At 50.7% G+C, this 24,609-nt stretch overlaps 1 protein-coding gene across 1 annotated transcript in view; it reads left to right on the plus strand.

The window, feature by feature from the left end:
• Positions 1-23,708, plus strand: part of Evc (EvC ciliary complex subunit 1) — a 39,538-nt gene extending 15,830 nt beyond the window's left edge. Inside the window, exons 7-21 of the mRNA XM_052199141.1 lie at positions 543-680; positions 2,356-2,514; positions 3,751-3,967; positions 4,537-4,685; positions 6,381-6,479; positions 8,182-8,394; positions 9,235-9,344; positions 10,990-11,200; positions 12,373-12,579; positions 13,543-13,687; positions 15,314-15,425; positions 19,792-19,918; positions 21,244-21,337; positions 21,988-22,093; positions 22,369-23,708. Coding sequence (XP_052055101.1) covers positions 543-680; positions 2,356-2,514; positions 3,751-3,967; positions 4,537-4,685; positions 6,381-6,479; positions 8,182-8,394; positions 9,235-9,344; positions 10,990-11,200; positions 12,373-12,579; positions 13,543-13,687; positions 15,314-15,425; positions 19,792-19,918; positions 21,244-21,337; positions 21,988-22,093; positions 22,369-22,492 — 2,211 coding nt within the window. The 3' untranslated portion in view covers positions 22,493-23,708. The remainder of the gene's footprint in view (positions 1-542; positions 681-2,355; positions 2,515-3,750; positions 3,968-4,536; positions 4,686-6,380; positions 6,480-8,181; positions 8,395-9,234; positions 9,345-10,989; positions 11,201-12,372; positions 12,580-13,542; positions 13,688-15,313; positions 15,426-19,791; positions 19,919-21,243; positions 21,338-21,987; positions 22,094-22,368) is intronic.
• Positions 23,709-24,609: the final 901 nt, after the last annotated feature.

Genomic DNA, 24,609 nt, shown 5'->3' on the forward strand with positions numbered 1-24,609 from the left:
CACACATTTTTCTAAGAGTTTGTAATGATTGAAAGACACAGTTTCGTTGTTTGCTAAGTATTAACTACGGTTTCAGGAGGACTGAGGACGTAGAAGAAAATCATCATTCTGGAGGTCCAATGTTTCATAAAGTTAAAGAACTTATACCCTCATCCCTTAAATACACTTTCACTTTCTGTGTGTGAATGCTCAGTGGGTGTGGGTGAATGTGCCGCAGCATGAGTGAGGCCTTCTTATGAGAGAAGCTCTGTAAGATTCCAGAGTGGAAAGAGTTCTCTCTTTCCATCCCCCACGGGTTCTGACATCAAACCCAGGTTCCTAGGCTTACAGAACAATTGCTTTCACCCACAAAGTCATCTTTCTGGCCTAGCATTAAACTCTAGGACTGTGCCAAGAACATCTCATTAGTGTGTGTGTGTGTGTGTGTGTGTGTGTGTGTGTACATATATAATAAAATACCTGTCAAAAAATAAGAGAATCTATTCTTCTAGGATTTGAGATTTACTAGTTTTTCTTTGTGTATTTCCCTTCCCTCATCCCAGGATTTGGAGGAGTTAGAAAAGGGACTGCAGGCCAGATTGGCGAACACAGAACTGTTAGGCACCGGCGACTCTGGCTACATTTCCCTGGCAGATGTGGAGAGGAAGGAGAGAGAGCTCTCTGAACAACTCATAGACAATGTAGGTGCCACCTCTCTCTTCTGCGGGTGTCTTGGATTCTGCAGCAGTGACATTGGTGAGACTACAGAGGTGACACTGTAGTTCCCTGTTTCTGAAGTTCAGTGGCTGAGAAGGTATCCTTGGAGAGCAGAGATTTACAGAAGAAAGCTTTAATCAATTTACATTTTCAGTGTGCTGTATTTATCACTGAATGCCATGATTCCTATAAACTTTCATTATCACTACCACCCCATATTAGAGAGGATTCTAGGAGCATCTCCAACCCTCAGCCTCACAAAACAAGCCACCAAAGAGGGCATCCTTGAAACACTCCTTTCTCATGTTGATTCCATGGCCTGCAGGCCACGAATCTGTGTCCTTGGCACCTTCTGTGCTGGGGAGTAGGAACACAGATTTGCTGGAGCATGGCCCTGCCAAAGAGACTCGTCAACAGCTATGGTGAGAGTAAAGGCATGTTGGCAGGAACAGGAACTGAGGGCTCTGCTCTTAAACCATGAGCATGGAACAGAGAGAGTAAACTAGAGATGGCACAAGTCTTTGAACTCCCAAAGCCCTCCTCCAGTGACATGCCCCCTTCAACAAGGCCTCCCTAAACAGTGCGACCAACTGGGAAGCAGCAATGTCAATGACCAAGGCTATGGGGGATACTCATTTAAGGGGCACAATTACTTTTCTCCTTGCTGGGGCTAAACACATGCCGGGCAGCACATTAAGGGAGGGATGCTTTATTCAGCTTACAGTTCAAAGGGTGGGCAAGGCACGGTGGCAGGAGCACGAAGCAGTTGGTCACATTGCATCCACAGTTAATGTTGGAGTTCAGCTCTCTCGCCTGTTTATTCATTCTGGACTCCATCCCACGGGGCGGTGCTGCCCGCGTTCAGGATCAGTGTGGACCTAAAGGGTTCTGAACCAAATACAGTCAATGGTGGACAGTCACATTCTGGGGCTTCTGGATTTCTCCTCATCCTGTGCTCTGCCTCAGGACACCTTCTACCCAGGAGTAAGCGAGGGAGGCACACAGATGGCACACAGCCTGCTTCCCATAAAGTCAAGCACTAGACTTCCCACCATGCCCAATGCTGAAGCTTAGACAGGCTGTATTGTCACACTTTGTAGCTCCCAACATCCCAAGCCGTGAATCAACTATTCCCAGCTCTAGTCCTGATAAGATAAAGTGTGGGAAGCTGGATTTCAAAAGCAGAATGATTTCACATCAGCGTCTTCTCTGGTTTTTAGTTCTTTTGAACTTCTGGAACAATGACTAATATAGTTAGTGACCTTCCAGGCTTTTATTTTTTAAGCCATAATTAATCCTTTTGAGAGATCCTAGAACTCACAGGGTCTCATTGCCTCATTCATTTCTCATGCCCCCTAGGAATAATTGTGACCCATCTGGAGTCCTTAAGCAGTGTTCATAACTTCCTTATTGGCAATAGTGTCCTGTGTTTGCTGAAAACACCTCTCCAACAATATGACTGGAGCCACAGTTGCTGGGGCAGAGAGTGGAGGGTGTCTACACAGGACACCATCGACGCCGAGATAAATCCCCGTCAATTGCAGAAGAGTTGGGGGCCTCCGATGGGAATGAGGGAGGATCTGAGGTTCCCCAGACACTGCCCGAGCTCTTTCCTGATTAAGGTTTCTTTGTCACTCACTCCTCATGCTCATTTCACAGATGGGAGCTTTCTGGAAGCAGGTGGAAAGCATCCAGACCATTCTCATGGACCAGTTTAAGTGTTCCAGCTCCAAGGCTCGGCAGCTCATGATGACTCTGACGGGAAGAATGATTGTCGCGGAGGGACTGCTGCATGACTCTCAGGACCTGCATGTCCTGGTAACTCAGGGCACGAGGAAGGGCGGGAAACACTTTAGGGACCAGGAGGTCAAACACAGTCATGTTGTAAAGGGGGATATAGCACCCCCAGAAAATGGGAGTGAATCCTCCTACTGTGCATCCATCATCCATCTGTCCATCACCCACTACCTATCTTTCATCCATCCATCACCAATGTACCCATCACCATCCATCCATCATCCATCTGTCCATCACCCACTACCCAACTTCCATCCATCCAGCACTAATCTACCCATCACCATCCATTCATCATCCATCTGTCCATCACCCACTACGCAACTTCCATCCATCCATCACCAATCTACCCATCACTCACCTATCCATCACCATCCATCCATCCATCTATCCATCCATTACGCACCCACCCATCATCTACCCATTTAAAAAGCAATCTATTCTATGTGTATGACTGTTTTGCCTGAGTGTATGAATATATACCAGGTACATACCTGGTACCCAAGAAGGTCAGAAGAGAGTGCCAGATCCTCTGGAACTAGAATTATGGATGCTTGTGAACCACCATATAGTTACTGGGAATCAAGTCCAGGTCCTTTGCAAGAGCAGCAAATACTTGTACCACTGAGTCATCTGTCCAGACCCATGTTGTGTGTGTGTGTGTGTGTGTGTGTGTGTGTGTGCTCCCAAAACTGGAGAGTTACAAGCCATTGTAAGCCATCTGACATGGGTGCTAGAAATCAAACTCAGGTCCTCTGGTAGAGCTGTACTGTTTACCTGCAGAGCCATCGCTCTAGCTGTCTGCCCATTCTTACACCCATCCATCCATCACCCACCATCCCATAGTGGAGGCGTCTGATCAGATCAGTGATCCTACAGCACTGAGCTTGGGCTCTCAATGCTGGCTGCCTAGTGATATTTTCCGGGGCACTTTAAAGACTCTGATACTTAGGCTTTGGATGGTCTCTATGTAGTGATCAGGCTTAGGCTGACAGCCAGGAGCAGAGAGGTGTAGGAGACAGAGTTTCAAAATCTGGATTTGACTAGAGGATACTGGGTTGAAGGATTTGGGGACAGGACAGGTGCTTATCCCACTCTGAATGCATGGGGAGGCTTCCACCCCTGCCTTAGGTACAGACGGGACAGGAGGGTATTCACTGTGCTCGGAATGAAGTGTGTGTGTGATTGGAGGCCACTGCCTCCTCAGCACCTTCGAGGCAGAGCCCTGATGCCCAGCCATTGTCCTATGTCTCTGTACAGGATATTCTGGAGAGGACGATGGGTCGCGCCCACATGGCAAGAATGGTAGAGTTCCTGAGGACCCAGCTCCAGGAGGAGACCAAGGGCCGCCTGGCAGCCATCTCCCATGGCCTGGAACTGCTGACTGTGCAGGGACAGCTGTCTGCGAGGCAGAAGGAGGAACTTCTGACCCAGCAGCACAAGGCCTTCTGGGAGGAGACAGAGTGCTTTGGCAGGGGTGCGCTAGTGAGCCTGGACCAGGGATCTGGAATCATGTGACCCATGACACTAAGCCAGGGCTGCCTCCCCTTCCAATCCCATGAGCAGTGCCAGGCCCAGCCTCCCTCTCCATAGAGCAGAATGAACAGAGTCTGTGTAAGATTGGAGTCATCTTCTATTATTCTCAGTGACTCAGGTGGGCAAGACCCCAATGCAAGGCAGGACCACCTAGAACTCAAAAGACGAGAAGCTGCCGACCAGAGTGGACATAGAAACGCCCAGGAGTGACCCATAATGTCTAGGGGTGACCAATGCAACCCACCTGCAGCCCTAGCCCCGCCCAGCTGAAGGTCAGGTCAGCATGGGTGGAGGGAAGCTACACCGGTTCTCCATGTCTGCTCCTGCCCACAGGGCCACGGACACAGGCTGGGCAGAGTTCAAGAGCCTTGAGGTCACTGTCAGTGAGACCTGCCCAGAAAAGTAGATCTGTCACCTACAGAGAAGGGACCACTTGATAGGTTACAGGAGAGGGTCGCTGCAGTCCTGCTGGAGAGTGACCCCATGCTCTATGGTTCTTTTCAATCCCAGAATTCATGCAGCGGGGCAAGGACCTGGTCCAGTTGTCTCAGGCTCGCCAGGCAGAGGCAGCGGCGGAGCTCACACAGGCCCAAGCAGAAGAATGGAAGAACTTTCTGGCTGATTCCCAACTGACTTCAGATCCGGGGGAATTCCTCAAGGTGACTCTGCCCCTACACCGTCCCCGGGACGTCCTTTGCGGGTTGAGTCTGGTCAGGACTTAGGCCTCCATCAGGCACAACTTCAACACGAGGCTCCCTGTGCCAGGCCCATGACCATAGCCAAGTCCCTCAGGCTCTGTGTTCTTGATTCCTCTTTCATGGGCCGATGTCAAGCATCCCAAGCTGGGAGGCTAAGAGAAGACAGAATCTTTAGTAGGCATATCCAATACTGGCTCATGGGACAGAGTATGCAAAGGTCCTAAGCCAAGGAAGTAGAGCAGCCCTCAGCTCTGGTCAGAGGATTGGTCAGGACCAGGGAGGTGGCCCCATTAGAAAATGCCATGAGACTCAGTAGGAAGAGGCCAGGAGGCCAGTGGGAGGGCAGGAAGTGAGGTGCTGGCTTTCTGAAGAGAAAATGAGCATCTGGGAACCAATGAGACAGGCTGAGCTCACAGTACAGGCACAGGGCCATGGGCACAGTGTATGGGGCGCAGCATCAAGGAAAAGTGAGACCCCACCCTCGAAACGCAGAATAGACCCAGGCCTGTCACACATTCCCTATCCATGCCTAGGAGTCAGCAATGTACCCTCAAGGGGTGGGGCTTACTCTTCGTGGGAAAAGTGGCTCGAATAAGAGGAATATAGGACTCAGCTCTTTGCATAACACCCTGTTCTCCCTGAACCCCAAACATAGGAGGGTGATAGGCATCTGTGTCCCAAAATCCAGCTTAGACAAGATTAAGTGGCTGGTGTCCAGGGGACAGAGATGACAGGGAAGAGGTGAATGGATGCACAGATAGATGAGTGGATGGATGGATGGATGGATGGATGGATGGATGGATGGATAGATGGACACATGAATGGATGAATGGGCACATGAATGGATGAACAAACACATAAATGGATGAATGAACCAAAGAACGAACACATGAATGGGCAAATGAATGGATACCACACTCCTCCAGCCCACCTTCACTACCCCCCTTTTTAGTCCCCGCCCTCCAGCCTCATCACAGTCCCACTCTATACCATCCAATAGGCAGACAGAGGACTCTACAGCCTCCAGTTGTGGCAACTGCAGCTGCTGCTCAATCATGGGCGGCCTTGTCTCTAGAAACCTTCATCTTCAGAGACTATCCAGACATTTCTCCTGATAAGATGTCCCTGTGTTCTCCCTCCTACAGTGGGAAGCCACTGCCTGTCCTTGTGCCCTATTCTACCCTCTGTTATGTAGGAGTCTCTGATACCCTGCTGGCCTGCTCCACAGTCAGCTGTTCTGTTGTCTCTCTGGAGGCAGGGTCCAGCTTCTGGATGGCAAGGCCTGGCTTCTTCTTGATTATATGGGCCTCTAATAACTTGTCTGCTTTACCCCAGTCCCCAGGTAGGTTCCTCTGAGTATGTCAGGTTGATAGCAGAATAAGTCAGAGAGGATACTGTCTGCTGACAAGGCATAGAAGAGACAAGTAACAAGGGCTGCCCAGTGGACACTCCTTACATCAGTGTAACAGAAGCACAGACTGGCTTCCTGTACACCACTGAAGTCATGCGGAAGCTCCATGGCTTAGTTTCCTCACAATTATATTGGTGTGAATATTCTTCCTCTCTTAGATGGCAGTCAGTCAGTTAGGGAGAATTTCCCAGAAAAAAAAACATAGTACAATTTCTACTGGACTCAATTCCTGTTTTAACTAACAGGCCTTTCATGAGGTCCTGGAGAGGCAGCGGCTCATGTGGAGTGACCAGGAGGGGGAGGAAGACACCCGGATCACTGAGGCCATGGCTGCGCTCTGCCAGGTATGTGACTGGATTACTGTTCTCGTTGCTGTAACAAAATACCCAACAAAAGAACTTTTCGGTTCTGACTCTCAGTCCGTCAAGGTGAGGCAGGCATGGCGTCAGAAGCCTAAGGCAGCTGGTCGCGCTGCATCTGCAGTCAGGAAGCAGAAAGACATGCGTGCTGGTCCTCGGCTCGCCTCCTTTTATTTAACCTGGGGTCTCTGCTCATGGAGTGGTGTGACTCACATTCAGGGTGAATGATTTCCCTTCTTGGTTAAGCATGTCTAGAGCTAGCACCATAGACTCGCTCATAGGCATGTCTCCTAGGTGACACTGAGTCTATCAGGTTAACAATGGAGGTTACAGTGGCTTAGCCAGACAGCAGAGCAACTCTTTGCTCCACATTTGTGAGAGAACCACTTGGTCCTCTTGTCCTCTGGGCTGAAACACTGGAGGCAGGGACAAGTAGCACTATATTTGTTGCCTGAAGGGCCCACAGGCTTCATCTCTACTATGGGTTCTTCCTGTCCATGCTGGAAACTGGGAGGTTGAACCACCCTTGAATCTAGGCATGCGCAAGTGAGAGCTGCCCTGATCTCCTCATGGCTGGCTTTGAAGAGAAAGGAAGATGTGCATCAAGACCCCCCAGGTGCAGGGTTCCTGGGACATGCTGGTAAACAAGGAAGAGCCATGGGCTGAGAGATGGAAACAGGGTAAAGGAAGACGCTGGTGAGGAAAGATATAACACGCACACCTCAGGGATTGGCAGCACTGTTGGGAGAGGTGGCCCAGATGTCCAGCTTAGTGTCAGCTTAGACCACGGCCTGGTCCCTCTGGCCTTCCTTCACAGTGGTACTGTGACAACTCAGTGTCTTAGAGGCCTTGGGACAGCAGCTGGAACTCGGGACATCCCAGTTCATATTGACTCCATCGCCAAGCCCTTCTTACCAGCACAGAGAGGAGAGTAAGGAACCGTGAGGTCTCAGGGCGAAGGTGAACTCAAAGACAGCTGTCTGGAGAAGTGTTTCTGAGTGGACCAGGAGTCAGTGTTGCAGATTACAGAATCAGGACTAAAGTGCAAAGACAGGAAGTGTGGCTGTCCTGACCAGAGCTGTCTAGTGTTGAACAGGTGTTATCAGTTGTGACCTTGGGCTCCTCATCTGTAAACTTCTTTTATAGTTTTACGAAATTAGATTATTTCTCCAAATATCACTTCCACTCGAACTCTTCTGTCCCTTCCTTGGGGACAGCAGTGACCCCTGCTGGACCCTCTGGTTTCTCTCTTCACAGTGTCCATCCTGTTTCTGGGCAGGATTTCTTCTGCCTTCCCTTCCACCACACTGATTCTCTCTTCGCCTGCTTTTAAATGACTATAATGAAAATGGTACATTGAGTTCTTAGAACTTTTGAATTCTAAAACATCTAGTTGGTTCTTTTTTACACTAAGCAATGTTATTTATCATTGCAGCCTTTGCTTGTCTTGTATAAGCGTGGCTTATAACACCATGAACAGAGCGGCCGCCACTACTTAAGGTCCGTTTCTTATAATCTCCCTGGAATCCATTTGGTGTGCTTGCAATAACAACTATGTATGTGCATTTTGTTCCTATTGTCTGTTTTGCTTGTGCCTCCTGCTCTCTACTTCAAGTTTCGAAGCTCAGACTCCAGCAGGGTGGGGTGTGGCACCTGGGCGGTAACCCCGGTGTGGTTCTTGTTTCAGGAGCTATACTGTGGCACCATGGAAACCTTCCGAAAGTTTGTGGACGCCCTGTTCCTGAAGACCCTCCCAGAAGTGAGCAACCTCCCTATAGCAGAATGTGAGGCCCTGCGGCAGCAGGTCCAGGAGCAGGCAGCGAGACAGCTGGCGCAGGCGGACAGGTTCCGCAGACGACAGTGGGGACTTCTATGTGATCTCCTGGAGCAGGACAAACGGGTTTGTCTCCTGGGACCTGGGCTGGGCTGTGCGTTTGAGATTTGGGGTGGTAAGGAGGGATTTCAGATGCTGCTCATCCCCAAGGTCCTCTTAGAGACACTGCACAGACGTGGCTGCGAACATCCAGAAATGTACTAAGTGCCAGAGTGCGTGCTGCGCATGCTCAAGCCCCTGGGGTGATGCGCAGGGCTGCGAGGAAACAAAGCCATGGTTACAGAGTTTCCCCGGAAGTCATGGAGGGAGGGCCTGGATGTGAGCGCAGCAGTCACGAGTTCACCCAGGAAGTCGGGAGGCAAAAGGCAACAAGGCAGAGGACAGGCCAGACAGAGCGGAGGCTGCGGGAACATGAAGGGGGGCTGGGAGAAAGGCAGGAGGGTTGGGGTTAGGGCCAAAGGAGGATGGTATGGCAGATAGTGTAAGCAGAGGTTGGAAAGGTGGGCTCGCGAGCCTGAGGGCACAGCAGCCTCTGGAAGCCCGACCAGGCCAAGAATCATGGACCTGGGAAGTCTAAGGTGCAGGGGCCTCTGCTAAGACCCGTGCTCCATCCGCACCCTACGTGCAGGCTCTGAAGTCTCTGGGCTGATGGAGACAGACAGAGCCCGCTAACACTCAGAAGACTGAGAAAGGCCTCTTAGCGATGCAGGTCTCGTTGCAGCACTGTCTTGCTGAGTGAGATGAGAGCCTTCCTTCTGATCACATGGCAACGCCCTCCCCAGAACTGTGGGAACAAGCAAAGTTGTTGAGAGGATCAGGAAAGAAGGGCACTTGTTAAACTTCAGGGGCGGATGGAGGGAGCTCCTGCAGCTGCTCATGCGCCCGCCGCTGTCCCTGTGAGCACAGGTGTGGCTGGAGGAGTCTACGCTGTCCACGGTGCTGCAGAGGCAGCTGCGGGATCACCACGAGAACACCATCCACGGGGTCCTGAGCCGATTAAGCGGCCTCTCGGAAGAGTGAGTATGAGCCCTGAAAGATGGGCTCTATGTGTGTGAGACACCAGGCTAGCTTCAGCGTGCTAACCTGCAAGGTGGATACATCGGCTGGCCCTGCTTTCTTTCCCCTGATAATAAAGGTACCATTTCACACTTTCCTTCTCTGGAAAGTGGAGCTAATAAAATATGTTTCACTGAATTCTGCTTGCTCGGGACTTTTTGGAATCGTTCTTGTGAGGTAGATATATACACATTCGTTTTGGTTACAGTTCCAGATGTTTGGTAAATTTGCAGTTTCGCTTCTGCTACTGCATACAGTCCAGATGTTGGAAGCTTCTGTCACCACAGAGATCTTTGTGCATGTCTATCATCACGTTCTACTTATCAATCAACTGTATATTCCCGTTCCACATTTCTGCTATTCATGTGGTCTGGTTTTTTTCTGTTTAGTGAAAATATTTCTCCTTGTTTTCCAAGAGAAAAATGATAGATTTTTTTTTTAAATTACCCATCTTTTCCCAAGAACCTGATTTACACAGGTAGCAGGTGTATGGCTGTAGTAGAGGCTGGTTCAGAAGCAGGGGTGTGCCTGTGACAGAGGTGACCAATGGCTTGGTATGACTACAGGTGTGTGGCTATTATGGTGGATGGAGCAGGAGCAGGTATGTGGCTTTGACAGTGTTTGGTACAGGAAGTGAGTGGTTATGGTAGAGGACTTCAGGACCACAGACATGTTGTGGACAGGAGACAGCAGGTGTATGACTGATACAGGTGAAGCATCAGGAGAAATATAAGCAGGGTGGCCCAGAGTGACCCGGTGAACATTGCCAGCTCATCGAGGTTCGGGAAGCCTGGAGCCTGTCCTGAGTTGTACTAGTATTTGGTCCATTTATATTTAATATAAATCAGTCTTCTGTCCGTCTCTCAGGATTCAGTTTTATACTTCCTGGACTTTTCCACCACACTCCATACTAATTCTGCACTGTTCCATTCTTTTGTTCCAATGTGTGACCTTGTAGCTCTCCTGTTGTCTATTCTCCACTCCCAAAGGTTCATTTTTTTCCTGTTTGTATGACTGTGTTATTTTTATTGACCATGGATGGATACTTGTTGAACGACTGAAGAGATAAGATCCAGATTTTATGGTATCAAACAGTGCTGATGGCTTGTCTTACTCCTAGTAGGGATTTTAGGTCAGGGCAGATGAATCCCATCCCCTGGGGACTGACTAGCTCCATGGCAGGACGCCACATCTCTAAGCTGAGGGCCACAGCAGGAAATCTTGGGTGTGTTCCTGTCTGCCTCTTGTCAGTCACTGGCTGCCAAGGTTCTGTCCAGCTTCCCAACCTCCAGGCAGCACTGCGCATTAGAAACAAGGCATTGGCTCCTAGCTGGGCTTTGGGTTGTCTTGACCCACTGACGTGGGAACTCAAGTGCTTGTATTGGCTTTAAATGTGTTGAGGAATTGTGTATGAAGTGGAACTGGGCATACGCCATAGCCACTGCATGTACCTCTGAACTTGCAATGGATGGACTTGAGCTGGACGTGATGGGATGTTACTAGGTGGGCAGTGGATGGTTGGCTCCCTTTCCTCCTGTGGGTGTGGTTCTTTGGGAAGTGCCTCACTGTTCAGAGCATCCAAGTAGCCTTGCTTTCTCCCAACAGGTCCACACGAGGCATCCTACAGGGCCACGAGCTACTGTTGCGCTCTGCTCTGCGCAGACTGGCCCTCCGAGGCGCCGCCATCACTACCCTGGCTCAAATGAGGCTGTCTGGAAAGAAGAGGCTCCTTCAGGAGCTACATGAGCAGCTGGCTTTAGAGCAGGGCGTGTCCCCATGCCTGGAGGAGCATCAGTGGCAGTTGCTCAGAGCCCTGGTGAGAACACGGTGTCCCCCAGCCCCAGCCCTGCCTAGGAGTGTTCCGTTAGGGCTGTCCCAAGTTTCAGCCCTGCTTGCCACATTAGGATCCTGACACCCAGGGGATTGCAGGGCAGTGTGACAAAGAAACAAGTTGGGACTTGACACACAGGACCTTATTACCTCCCAAGATGGGGACCCAAGGGCTGAGGTCAAGATAGGGGAGGGCAGGTCTCTCCCCAGACTTCGTTCCTTGACTTACCCATGAGTGTACTCTCGTGTCTTCACAATCCTCCTGTGTGTATTAGATCCTTCAGGTACCCCAGAGGGAATCCAAGCTTGCAACCCTTCTGCATTAATCACCTCATGTCCAAATGTCCCTACTGTGCAACACTGGAGTCCTATGATTAGGACTTAAATGTGCACATTTGAGGGAACATAGTCCAACTCATAAAATGGGGGACAGAGGTAATGCTGATGGGGACACACATAGGTCAAGGAATTCTAATGACAGCAAGGTGTAGAGGATTCCACCCAGGGTCTAAGTGACGCCTCAGAGAGGGTGCGGCAGCCAGCACACAAGGACCGGGAAGAGGCCCTTCCTGCTCTGTGAAGATTTAAACAGATTGAACTAATTGGCAAGCAGCCAGGCCGGGGTTTGAACCCCTACCAGCTGACCCAGGTGCCCTGTGTGGAGGTCCTAGGCCGTAGAAGCTGTACTGGCTTCTGTCCTGCTGGCAACACGCTCAGTCCCTTGCTCTTCCTTGGAGGCTCAAAAGGAGCAAGCAGGTCACTTCTCCAGTTCCCAACTCCCCCATCTCTCCATCCTAAGAAGTGCAGTCCCTAGCCCCATGTGCCCTGCCACAGCTTCTGTGATGTCCCCAAAGCTGAATCCAATCTCAACCCCGCTCTGCTGTGCCTTTTAAATAGTCTTTCAACCTCTCTGAGCCTCTAAATCTTGCCAGTCCCAGTATTCAGGCTTGGCAATGTTTGAGAAGGATGGACAAGGCCTTCATTTTATAAGACGCCGAGGCTGGCCCTGAGCACACAGTTGGTACTCAGCAGATGTCTTTGGGTAAGGGAGAGAATGATCGACAGACACCTACGCTCACCCTTAGGGCTCCAAGTCTGGAATCTGCCCACCCTGTCAGCCTCGCCCAGCCTCCAGGCCCACACACTCTTGCCTTGCAGGAGGCGCGGATCCAGGAGGAGGCAGCCAGAGTGGAGGATGAGGCCCAGCAGACTGGTCTGCGGCTCCAGCAGCAGCTGCTGGCGGAGGCACAGGAGGCAGGGCGACTGCTGCAGCTGCACTCGGAGCGGGCCATCGGGCAGGCGCTGCTGGTACATGCTAGGAATGCAGCCAGCAAAAGCCGGACCAGGGATAAGGAAGACTTTAAGGTGAGGACCAGGCCAGGCCCCGCCCCTTGACACCAGGGGGAAGAATGGCTTTCTCTGCTCCTCTGAGCTCCCAGCCTTCAGCACGTGCCTGGCTTGTCAGCCAAGAATCACTCTGCCCACACACAGAGGCCCTGAGCCGGGTCCTGTCAGCTCTGGTCCTACATCAGCTCGAGGCACACCTTGCTTCTCTTCCCACTGCCCATGGCACAGCAAAACCAGATCCAAATGGAGAAATATGGCTTTCCCCGAGTCTTTACCAGCAGATCCTGATGGCCCCATGATCCACCGAGCTCTGTCTGGATGAGTAAGCAGTGACTTGCTGTTTCTGGTGTCAGGGCTAAATGACAGTAGTCAAAAGACTGACGGTGGTCATGTGATCTGGGTGCCTTCCCCACCCCACCTCCTCAGATTTCCCACAGCCCAGGCTGAGTGATGATCATCCTTCCCATTGTACAGGTGGGGAGACTGAGGCATCTCATTGCACAAAAGGCACACTGAAAGCCTGGCAGGTAGTGAGCAACAGAAGTGAACTTGGAGTCACGTCTCGGCTCATCTCCAGTCCCCACCCTACAACCCCTCGGTTGCCCCTGGATCCATGAGGCAAGAAAGAGTCCGACTGAGGCAGAGGACCATGGTGTCTGTGACCTAGCAACCACAGATGTGTACCGCCTGGCAGTATGAGAGGAGTGAGGGAATCTCTCAGCCCAAGGCTCTGCACTAATGTCCAGGAAGGAAATGCCCTGCCCCCGGCAGGCTCCTCTAATGTCACATCTTATTGGCTAGAACTAGATTTAAACCACCGTCTTAACCGTTCTTGCCACAGGAAAGTGAGATTATCATGACTGGCTTAAAGAGCCACGCCTACCCTGCATGAGTCCTGGCCAGCGGATGGGAAATACAGTGCAGGGCAGGTGGCTCCACCTAGGATCTTCAGCTATCCTTGTCTCCTTGTGCTTACCACAGAGGACGCTGGTGGAGACGGTGGTGGAGAGTGTGTATGTGACCAGCGCTAGTGTCAACCGCCTCGTGCAGGTGCATTACCAGGGCCTCCGGAAGCTCCTGCAGGCCCATGAGGAACAATTGCTACAGCGCCTGAAGACCCTGCAGGGTAGGTGTCACCCAACTAGAGGCTGAGGATGGATTTGCAAGAATGTGGCACACCTGAGGAGAATGGGGTGTGTGTGTGTGTGTGTGTGTGTGTGTGTGTGGTGTGTGTGTGTGTGTGTGTGTGTTTCACTTTTGACTCAAAACCCCTTGTGCTTAAAGGTCATGTGTATATGATAAATCTAGATGGTTTAGGGGAAGCACCTGGGATAAATGACAAAGGGAAGCCATTCCATGGCGGCCAAAGACATGCAATAACCAACCATGAATAAGTGTGGGCCCAGCAGAGCTCCTGAGACCCTGAGAATGCTCTACCCCGGACTTCAATGTCTCATCGCCTCCTACCACAGTACCTGTGAAGCAATGGATGGCAGCCACCCTCCCTACAATACTTAACTAACACCCAGAGCTCCCTACAGACTCTTCCTTGCCTTCCTTTCCCCTGCACAAGGGTCTGCAGAGCTTCACCAGCTCCAAAGCTCACACACACTTTTGCTTTGCCCCAAGGTGGGCTGGGATTGAGCAGCAGGAGGAAGGACAGGAGGAAGGTCCTGGAGCCCCTTCCATGGCTGTCACTGCTGTCACCTGGTCTCAGCTGCCATCTACCCCACCCTCACCCATTCAGGAGGATTCACCCCGAGATCTGGCATGCGCTCAGGAATCTACTAGTGGCTGCAGGTTCCCCAGCAGTTTCTCAAAGCGATTTGAGCTTGCTTAGCAGAAGACGGCCAGCTCGTCCCTGCACACACTCAGTACCAGGGCCTGTCACCTGCTCACACCAGGGCTCAGCTTACCATCTGTGGGGTTAGGACTCCCCTCCCCCAGTCCTCTGAGCTCTGCCAGTCCAGCTTTGCTGCAGGCACTTGACATGGCTTCCCTGATGGACTGTAGCCAGCCCTCTCTCCTTGAAGGGCGGCTTCCCTAAGGAGCTTGGAGCAGTCAGCCAAGCTCTGTGTGTGGTGGCTACTCAGACCCAGCAAGGTCAGCAGCTGCTGAGCACATTGCCACCAGCAAAGTGTAGAACCTGTGTGTCCCCAAAATTACTCCCTGGGTGTTGGATTATTTGTCTGTTGTCTGTGGGCAAGCTGGAATTCCTGGGGTAAAGGTGGCACCAGAGTGTGCAGCAGACAGCCTCCTAAGCCATGGCAGCCCAGGGAAGCACATCACTTTACTTAAAATAATAATAATGAGTCACAAGTCTTGTGATCAAGTAACTCTGCAAATAAGTAAGCTGTAGACAGCAGGTGTGAGGTCAAGGCCAGATGCCTGCCCCTCTGAGAATGCTCACACCGGCATCTCAAGGCCCACTGAAGCCCCAGATCAGCTTGCCCAGCCCTTCTCCCCGCCGTGTGACTGACTCTGGCAGGCCTGTGGCAGCCTCTCACTATGGAAGCTTGCTTGTCACCCCTCCTTGCTCCTGACAGATAGCTAGAGGGGAGCCGTGGGCGCTTCTCTGTTCCAAAGTTCCCATGACATTCTTATACTGGCCTTCCAGAGTGCTGGTGTTTGTGACTTGCTATGAACAGAGGCATTCTGCTTACCCCTAGCCCTGGCCCCCAACCTCACCCCAGGCCTAGCAGAGTCCACCCTCCAAATGCACACCTTGACTGCCTTGTGTCTGTGGGTCCAGGTGAGAGAATCAATGCTTACAAGCTGTGGAAGAAGCAAGAATTCAGTGACCCTCCATCGGAGAGCCAAATAGCAGCTGATACCCACGGAGCTTCCCAGGCGGTACAGCAGAGGTGGGGCTCGGGGTTGGATGTGGAGCTATGGGGGACTCTACATGGGTGCATGCCAGTCTACATGGTGGGCTTGGGTTCCTGCATGGTCTGCCTGTGGATGTGGGTGTCATCTCTCTCATAGCCAGCTCTGAAGCCTCTCTCAGTCATACCTTGGGCTCCCCAGAAAACAGGCTCAATGTGAGAATTTGTGTGAAGACTGGTGTGTGTGTGTGTGTGTGTGTGTGTGTGTGTGTGTGTGTGTGTTTATGTAGGTGCAGGTGTATATTGCAGCCCAGGGATAGCCTTGGCTATTATTGCTCTGGCACCATCTACCATGATCCTTAACAGTGTCTCACTGTCCTGGGACATGCCAAGCGAGCTGGGTTGGCCGGCCACTGAGCCCCAGACACCTGCCCGTCACCTCTTTGACACTGGGATTGCAAGCATCCTCCACCACATCTTGTTTTTAAACATGGATTTTTGAGGACCAAACTCAAGCTCTCATGCTTGCAAGGCAAGAACTCCCCTTCTCCCCAGCCCTGGTTATATGTTGTCAGCCTGGAACGTAAAGGTGAGGGGCCAGGGAAGGGGGCAAGGGCATGTTTCACGGCAGTGCCCAGTGCAGCTCAGTGGGCTTCGCAGGCTCAGTGGCCCTAGCATCACTCACCTGTCCCCTTGCAGGCCAGAGGGTCAGAGATGGGTCTGCTTGTCTGTTTCCTGTCAGTCATGTAGGACTAGAATCAAATGACCACTCAGCTGGACTCTTATTGCAGAGTCGTGGGAAGAGTGGTTCCCCCATTTACTGAGGACAAATGTCCACTATTGCAGGTGGGCTGAGGAGTTACAGAGGCAGTGCTAAAGTGGCTTTTGGAGACCTGGCCTTGAGCTTTGCCTGGGACGCTCCTTGTCTGTCACCTGAAGGAAGTCTCAGAAGCAGGCTGTAAAGCACATGCTGCTGTGTTGGGAAACGCCTTGTAGGGAGGCCAGGGCTTAAACAGAGCACTTAGCCCTGACAGCAGAAAAGGCCAGCATCACATCGAGAAGGGACCACACCCACATAACGGAATTGATCCCAGCCTCAGTAGGCTGTCTGAGTAAATAAAAACCATGGCTTCCTTGGACCCATAGCCTACCTGGAGTCCTCTGCCTGGGCACCAGCAGCCATCAGCAGATAACCACTGCTAAGCTTCAAGGTCCAGGCCTACCATAACCGTCCATAAGTTCATAGAGCATGGACCAGTGGTTCTTAGATTTCAGAAACAGAGGTGTGATTGGCTTTGCCATTTAATGTACAGGTTCCATACCCCTACTTCTTGTACCTTGGAACAAAGATGCGGTCACAGAATTGTAGGAAAAGCTCAGGCATCCGCATTTCCATACTTGGGCTTCAGCTGCTAGAGAGACCATTATAATTGGAATATGGCCCAGGGCCTAGCTTTGACCCAGAACAAGACAGGCATCAGTAGCCATCCACTCTTCCTCCACATGGTTTATGAGAGAACAGAGCCAGCCTGACAGAGAGGATGCTGTGGTCTCTCCTTGAGTCCATAGTGAATTCAGCCTCCTTGAAAGTCAGGGAGGGAGCCCTGCTGCAAAGTCAGGCACTGCCCTATCACAGGCATTACGTGTCCAAAACCCATCCCTTAGAAGAACTCAGGAAAACAAAGCTAAGCCACTGCAGAGGAAACAAACAAATCAGAGGTTTCCCCCATGTGACTCCACAGATGAGAAGATCAGGGTGACATGGAAAGACTGTATCCCCAAGATAGAAAGAGCTTTGGGGACCAGCAAAGAAGTCTGTAGTATATCTCACTTAGGGTTTATGCCCAAGGGAACCAGGGTCATCATCCTAGCTAGGTCTCTGTTGCTTTGATAAAACACCAGGACCAAAAGCAACCTGGGAAGAAAGGGTTAATTTGGCTTATATGCCCCTGTCTCGGTTCATCAGGAAGGGAAGCCAGGACAGGAACTCAAGGCAGGAACCTGGGGGCAGAGACCATGGAGGATCGTTGCTTACTGGTTTTCTCTTCGTGGCTTGCTCAGCCTGCTTTCTTATATAACTCAGAACCAGTTGCCCAGGGATGGCACAACCTGGATGGGCCTGGACCCTCCCACATCTATCATTAATCAAGAATATGCCCCACAAACTCACCTACAGGAAAATCTGATTGGGGGGATTTTCTCAGTTGAGGCTTCCTCTTCTTGGGTGCCTCTATAGAGTTTGTGACAAGCTGACAAAACACCTAACCATCACAGTAAATATACAGAGGTACACACACACACACACACACACACACGATTACTGCAGTACTATCCACAATGAACAAGGTAATGAATCACCCCGCTGTCCCATCAGTGGACAAATGGATGAAGTAAATGTGATAAACAAGTAGAAATAAAATATGGTCAAGCCTTTGAAAAACATGACATGTCATCTACAAGAAAATGGATGAGACAGGTGACCACCATGTTGAGTGAGACAATGCAGACTCAAAATGACAAGCACACATTTCTCTTTTAGACAAAATCTTTTTAAGAAGATGTGAAATTGGAAGGGGGTGTTAGGGGGAAGGAAAGGAATAAGTGAGGGGCAGGTGGAGATAAGAGCAAAATGATCAAGGTACATGACGTGCATGTGTGGAGATGTTACAATGTAACCCATTATTGTGCATAATTAATACACGCTAATAAGGTTTTAAAGGGAGGGGTGAAAAATTAAACTATCACAATATATTTCTAGCCAGAAATATTTTGGTTTTAAAAAGGGATGAATAGATGGTTAATGGATGGTTAGATAGATCATGAGTGGATGTAACATAGATGGTTGGATAGTGGATCATAGATAAACTAATGAAGGATCATGCATAGCTAGTGCATAGATGGTGAATAGATGAATCATGGATGGATAGATGGATAAATGGATCATGGATAGATTGATAGATCAAGGTTGATTAGGTGAATCATGAATAGGTGGGGATGGATAAATAGAAGGATGGATGGATGCATGGATGCATGGATAGATGATGGATGGATGGATGGATGGATGGATGGATGGATGATGGATGGATGATGGATGGATGGGTGGATAAATAGAAGGATGGATGGATGGATAAATAGAAGGATGGATGGATGAATAAATAGAAGGATGGATGATGGATGGATTGATGGATGTGATGGATGGATGCATGGATGCATGGATGGATGGATCGATAGATGATGGATGGATGGATGGATGGATGGATGATGGATGGATGCATGGATGCATGGATGCATGGATGCATGGATGATGGATGGATGTATGGATGGATGGATAGGTGATGGATGGATGATGGATGAATGGATGGATGATGGATGGATGGGTGAATGGATGGATGATGGATGGATGGATGGATGATGGATGGATGATGGATGGATGGATGGATTGATAGATGATGGATTGATGAATGGATGTGATGGATGGATAGATGATGGATGAATGAATGGATAGATGTGATGGATGGATAGATGATGGATGGATGGATGGATGGATGGATGGATGGATGGATGGATGGATGATTTGGTCTTACAGGATGAATAGAAACTTACAAGACAAATGTAAGGAAGCAAGGAAAGCTATTCCATCAGCCTACAGAGCATGAAGCAGAGGCAAGGTGGCATTCATGCCTTGTGTCTCCAAGAACAACCACCTGTTGATGCTAAAGATGGCTTCTGCCTTCAGATCTACAGTCAGTCTTTCTGAAAATTGACCCAAAGATAGAAAGGAGGAAGGCAGCAGCTGCAGACTACCAGCCAGGAATAGCTGTCACTGCTTGTAGAGCCTGAGCAAGGTGTGCTGAAGAGGGAGAAAGAGAAGGGGTCTGTGTCCAAGAGGGAAGGTGGTAGTCTCTGCATGAGGGACTTGGCCTATACCCAACCTATTCCTACTTCACAGAATGAATAGGATGCCACATTAAGGCTTTCTCAGACACTGTGCCAGGACCTGAGCTTCCTCCGTGGTCCTGGAAGGCCTCTGGTCCTTTCACAGGAACTTCTCTCCCTAGGCACATTTGTCTGCTCATGACATGATGCCAGTGTGTAGTTCCTTCTTCCCCCACCTGGCAGTGTCCTGCTTGTCCTCTGTCCTGCCGATGTCTCCAGACTTTCCTAGGAGTCTAAGTCCAGTGTTAGTGCAGGATTCCCCATGCCCTATGGCCATGCAGCCTCAGGATCAGAACTCCTGGAGGAACGTAGCTATAGCATTGCGTGCCTGTGTTTCTCTGGCTCCTCCTTCTGCTCCAGGGCTCCAAGTGCAGCTACTGGTCTACACAGTGTGACTTGTGGGAGGGTTCCATAGAGACCTATTGTTCCTAGGGTTCCAACAGTGTTAACCCCCCCTTCACATCACTAGGATGCTGTCACAGCAGAAGAGGCTCCTGGACCAGTTCACAAAGCACCAGCAGGTCCGCCTGAACTCTCAGAGGCAGAAGGCACAAGAGCTGGACCAGTTGGAAGCCCAGCTCGAGACCCAGCTGCAGGTAGTTTCAGAGATGTGTCCCTAGGCAGTGGCATAGTGTATGGGGAAGAGGCCACACCCGGGCTCACAGCCAGCTGCCCAGGGCCACTGTAAAAACTCTGTGTTCCACTCCAGACCTCTCTACCTCTTTGTCCCTGGCATCTTTGACTCTTAATGCGTTCCATTGGTCAACACTGTGTGGCTTTCTGAAGGGACATGAGTCCCTTGGGGACAGCAAGTCCCATGTGACCCTGGCATATGCAGGGAAACAGCTGAGCAGGCTGCCCGTGGTTTGGGAAGTAGTAAAGGAATGAGAATTTTCTTGTGCTGCAGACCACCACCAACAGGGCCGCAGGGTATGGGTCTACCATCTCTGCCTCTTGAGCTATGCTCACAGTAACAGAGACTCACACTCAGTGTAGAGCATTCAGGGGGCTTAGCTCCCAGGGTATAAAGTATAACTTTAGCACAGAAAAGTCTCAGCCTGGAGAATTATGACATATGACTGTACTCCCAAAGTACCTGCCTTTTAAAAAGTATCAGGGGGTGTCAGGGTGCTTTCAAACAAAATCAAGGAAAGACAGGATGGCTCTGCAGCTCAAATGCACTTTCTGCTCAAACCTGGACCTGAATTCCATCCCCAGAACACATGATAGAAGGAGAAAACTTGCTTCCTGAAGCTGTCCTCTGACCACCATGTGTGCACTGTGGTACACACAAATACACACACACACACACACACACACCTGCCACCACCACTCCACCACCAAATAGATAAGTAAATACAATTTAAAAGAAAAATCAGAATGAAGGTATATGATGGTGGTTTGGCCTTTTCTTTGTCCATCTGGCCAAGGTTGGCTGTAATGACAGCAGGTGTTAAGAATCCTGCTAATGACAGGCTTTTGTTCCCAAGGGTCCCTTGCAGATGGTAGCAATTCTGAGAGCTCTCAACATCACATGTGAGCAATTGAAAAGGTGGTTTCAGTGATCCTTACCACAGATAGGCAAACTGAGTCTAGTCTAGATACATGGTAGTAAATCATAGCTTCTGGGTCTTCTGGCAGCCATGCACGGAAGTGGAGCAGAGCTGGTGTTTGACAATGCCTCAGTCCCTAAACTGTCCTCATTTGTGGACAGGGTTTGGGGACTAGGAGAGAGGACCCAGGTATCAAGAGAAGTAACCTCCTCCATCCATGCCTCTGTCCTGGTCCTGACGTCTTGGGGTCAGGCGCTGCTTGGAAAATCTTCCATACTGGGACATGAGATATGGCCACTAGCCGTCGTTCACAGTGTGAGTCTTCAACTCCGTGACAGGGAACTGACTCGCTTCCATTTGTGTGTCAGGAAGCTGAGCAGATCCTTATCTCAGAGCTAGCGACATTGGCCCGAGTGCCCCTTCCTGAGAACAAGCCATTCTCCAGCAAGCGAGGACTGCCGGGTAAGTCCCTGCAGCACGAGGGGCTCTGAGCTTAGACGTGCGGATGCCAGCCCACAGCCACCATAAAACAGATGTGCAGCCTTGGAGATTCCGCACAGCTTCTCTTGGCTTTCCTACTCTCTATAACTGAGCAGGCTCAAGACATCCCAGAGGCCCTGGCTCTCTAGGGTCACCCACCACCACCACCATGCCAGTTCCTGGCTCCACTACACTCCCGCCTCATCTTATCCCCGTCTCTACTTCCCCATATGTAAAATGTGGAAATGACATACCCTTTCCCCTGCCAGAGATACATCATAGCTGGGATATCATAGCTATGACCAACATAGTCATCTGTTGGTGGAAGTGATTCACAGCTATTGCACACAAAAGCTCTGGTCTGTACCTGAATTCTTCCCGCTATCTCCCTCACTTCCTGTATCCTGTGTGATGTGGGGGGAAGCAGAAACAGGGAACCTGGTGCATCCAGTTCCATCCCATCTCTGTCAAGAGCAGGCTGTGGGGTGTGGGAGATACTTCACGATGTTCATCTTGCTCCTCAGTGATGGGGTACAAAGCCCCCTTGCCCACCAAGGTTGCTCATAGACTGCGGGAGCAGGAAGTGCCATCTAAAGTCACAAAGCCATCCCGGGTCTGTCTGTCTTCTACAGAGAAGCCAGTAAGGACCAAAAGAAAGAAGGCCCCGCCTCGGGAGAGAGAGGACCTGGGGCTACCAAACGATGACCACCCTGCTTTGGACACCACAGGACCACTCAGGTGTGAGGGGTTCCAACCCACTGCGTTCCTCCTTCCCCCTGTCAGGTGTCTGGAGTCTGGGGTGACTCTTCTCAAGGTGCTCATGTGAGGCCCAGGAAGAGCTAGGGATATAATTTGAGAAGGGAACTTTTTATTTTGTGAATCAGCTCTGGGGCTGCTGGGTCAACCGAGCCAGGATCTCCATTATCCTCCCTCACTGGGTAGCTTCTGCCTGCTTTTTGTATATCACATGCACCGGGAAGTTTCACTTCTTCTGCTTGGTCCTGCATCCACAGCGCCACCTACTCAGCATCGCCTCCCATCCGTGTCCACAGCAGCGGAAGGCTGGGTCAGCAGGACAGCGAAGCTGGCGATGGAGAAAGCACAAGGAAGATACTGCAGAAAAGAAGCAATCTCTAGCTGGAGCTCTGCTGAGATGGGCCTGCCATGCACCTTACTTCCTCTGTGTGACTGGGGGACAGAAGAAGAGGCCAGCCTTGAGAGAGGGATGCCACCTGCCTTAGAAAGTGAAGATGGCGAGACAATAGCATCTAATAATCTGGGATCATTGGAGGTGGTGGAGACATGCCCTTGAGAATGTAGCATCTCAGCTTTCACCTTGGTCCTCTTACCCTGGTCTCTCCCTCCCTCCCTCTGGAGGGCTCTGTACCCTCACACAGTGTCTTGGTGCTGCCTAGCAGTCTAATTGGAGATTGGAGACCCCTGATTGCCCCATGCATGGAGTCTTGCCCGTCATGGTATTAGCATGGCTGGTATTTTCTGGGCCTGAGGCCACTGGTTCACCTCCACTGTTCCACAGTCATCTCCTGTCCCTGGCTCTGGCTGCCGGAGTCCTGACCTGGACCAACTTTTGGCCTTGGTATTTCTGTTGGCTCACATAGCCCTGGGACCTGGTCACCCAAGGATGTGTGAGTCTCAAGGCCAATGTTCTTGGCATAGACACAAAGTTTCAGACACACAGACCTGTTCTGAACCACTTGGAACATGGGAACCACATTGGCTTGTCATGTACCACAAGAGGTCCTCTGAGGGAAGGGAAGGCATAGAAGGACGCTGTTCCTACCATCAGGCTTCGCTGAGGAAAGGAGACCTTCCCCTGAGGAGACACCCCCAGTTCACTTGCCCCTTCTGAAGGATGAGGGCTTCTGTAAGCTTTCAAACTAGTCTCACTGGCCCCAAAGTCTAAAGGCCTTTCCTTTGGACTGAGGGAGCTGTCTCTTGCAGCAGCATCAAGAATTCCCAATAATCAGTATCAACATTTGGGTGTGATCACTCATTGTTTGAGTGTGAAAGCTATTGAGGCCAAAGATGGAGTCTCTCATGTCAGACCCAGACCCATGGGGAGCTGGGAGGTTGTGGTTTGGCACACACCAGTATATGTGAGCTGTCACTCAGTGGAAACACACCTTCAAGTTCGCTGATCTTAGGAGACACCTCCTGAGGAACACCGGTGAATCTAGGAGTGATGCCTGAGGCCAAGAGAGCTCCTGACTACAGACTGGACTGAGGCAGCAGCCAACGGTTCTTCTCCCACTTCATTCCCCAGTCTCCTGTGCCTTAACCTCCTTGCACATGAGCCAACAGTGGCTCTTCCTGAATAAAGAACACTACCCCATGAGTTGTTCTTCGCTGTTTCAGGCATGTGGGGACCCAGGTTGTCCTGTACATTGTAGAACAACGGGTACAACCCTGGGGTGTACCCACTAAATGCCAACTGTACCCAACCGTTTATCTCCGGTGTTTCTCATGCTAGGTCAGTGTGTACCTCCCCTCGCAAGCCCAAAACAGTACACCCCACTGGTTTCTGAGACTCAAGAGTCCTCTTAGGAATCTTATGGACTTTCTGGAAAATTTAAGTTCTTAAAATGAAAACTACAACTGGCTAATTAGAAAGCAATCGTGTGGGGGGGGGGGGTCTGTGGGTCTGTGGGTGTGTGGGTGTGTGGGTGTAGGCCAGAGCTGACCTCAAACTCAGAGATCCAGAGATCTGCCACTCAGCCTGAGAAGTCCAGAGTGCAAGGTTTGCACCACTGCCTGGCCTTTATCCACTTTGGGGGGCTGGGCAGGATGGCGTCGCGGCTTCCCATTGGCCTGGAACTCACCAGTTAGGAGAGACTGATAGAACAAAAGGTCCTCATGCTCAAAAGCCGAGCACTTTAAGAACTGAGACACTTCCCCTGTAATCAGTTTTAATGGGAGATTACCTTTGTTTCCCAACCTGCCCAGAATGGGGTTGGCTCCCAGCGTAAGTCCACAGTGCCCTCTGGTGGCTCTGATGCGGCATGTCACCTGAGGAATCTGGAAAAGCTCTGGTTTCCTTCCTGCAAGAATACTGCTTGCATAGGGATCACTATTGTCACCTGAGTCCTCTGTTTGGATGGTGTGATTGTGATAAACATAAATCATGTCGCTCACCTCCTCCAGCACCAAGACTGGCCAGGTAACTCAGTTTCTTAGGGTTTCTATTGTGTGATAAAACACAATGACCAAAAGCAGCTTCGGGAGAGAAGGATTTA

Source organism: Apodemus sylvaticus, chromosome 11 (assembly GCF_947179515.1).
Source record: "Apodemus sylvaticus chromosome 11, mApoSyl1.1, whole genome shotgun sequence".
NCBI lineage: Eukaryota > Metazoa > Chordata > Mammalia > Rodentia > Muridae > Apodemus > Apodemus sylvaticus.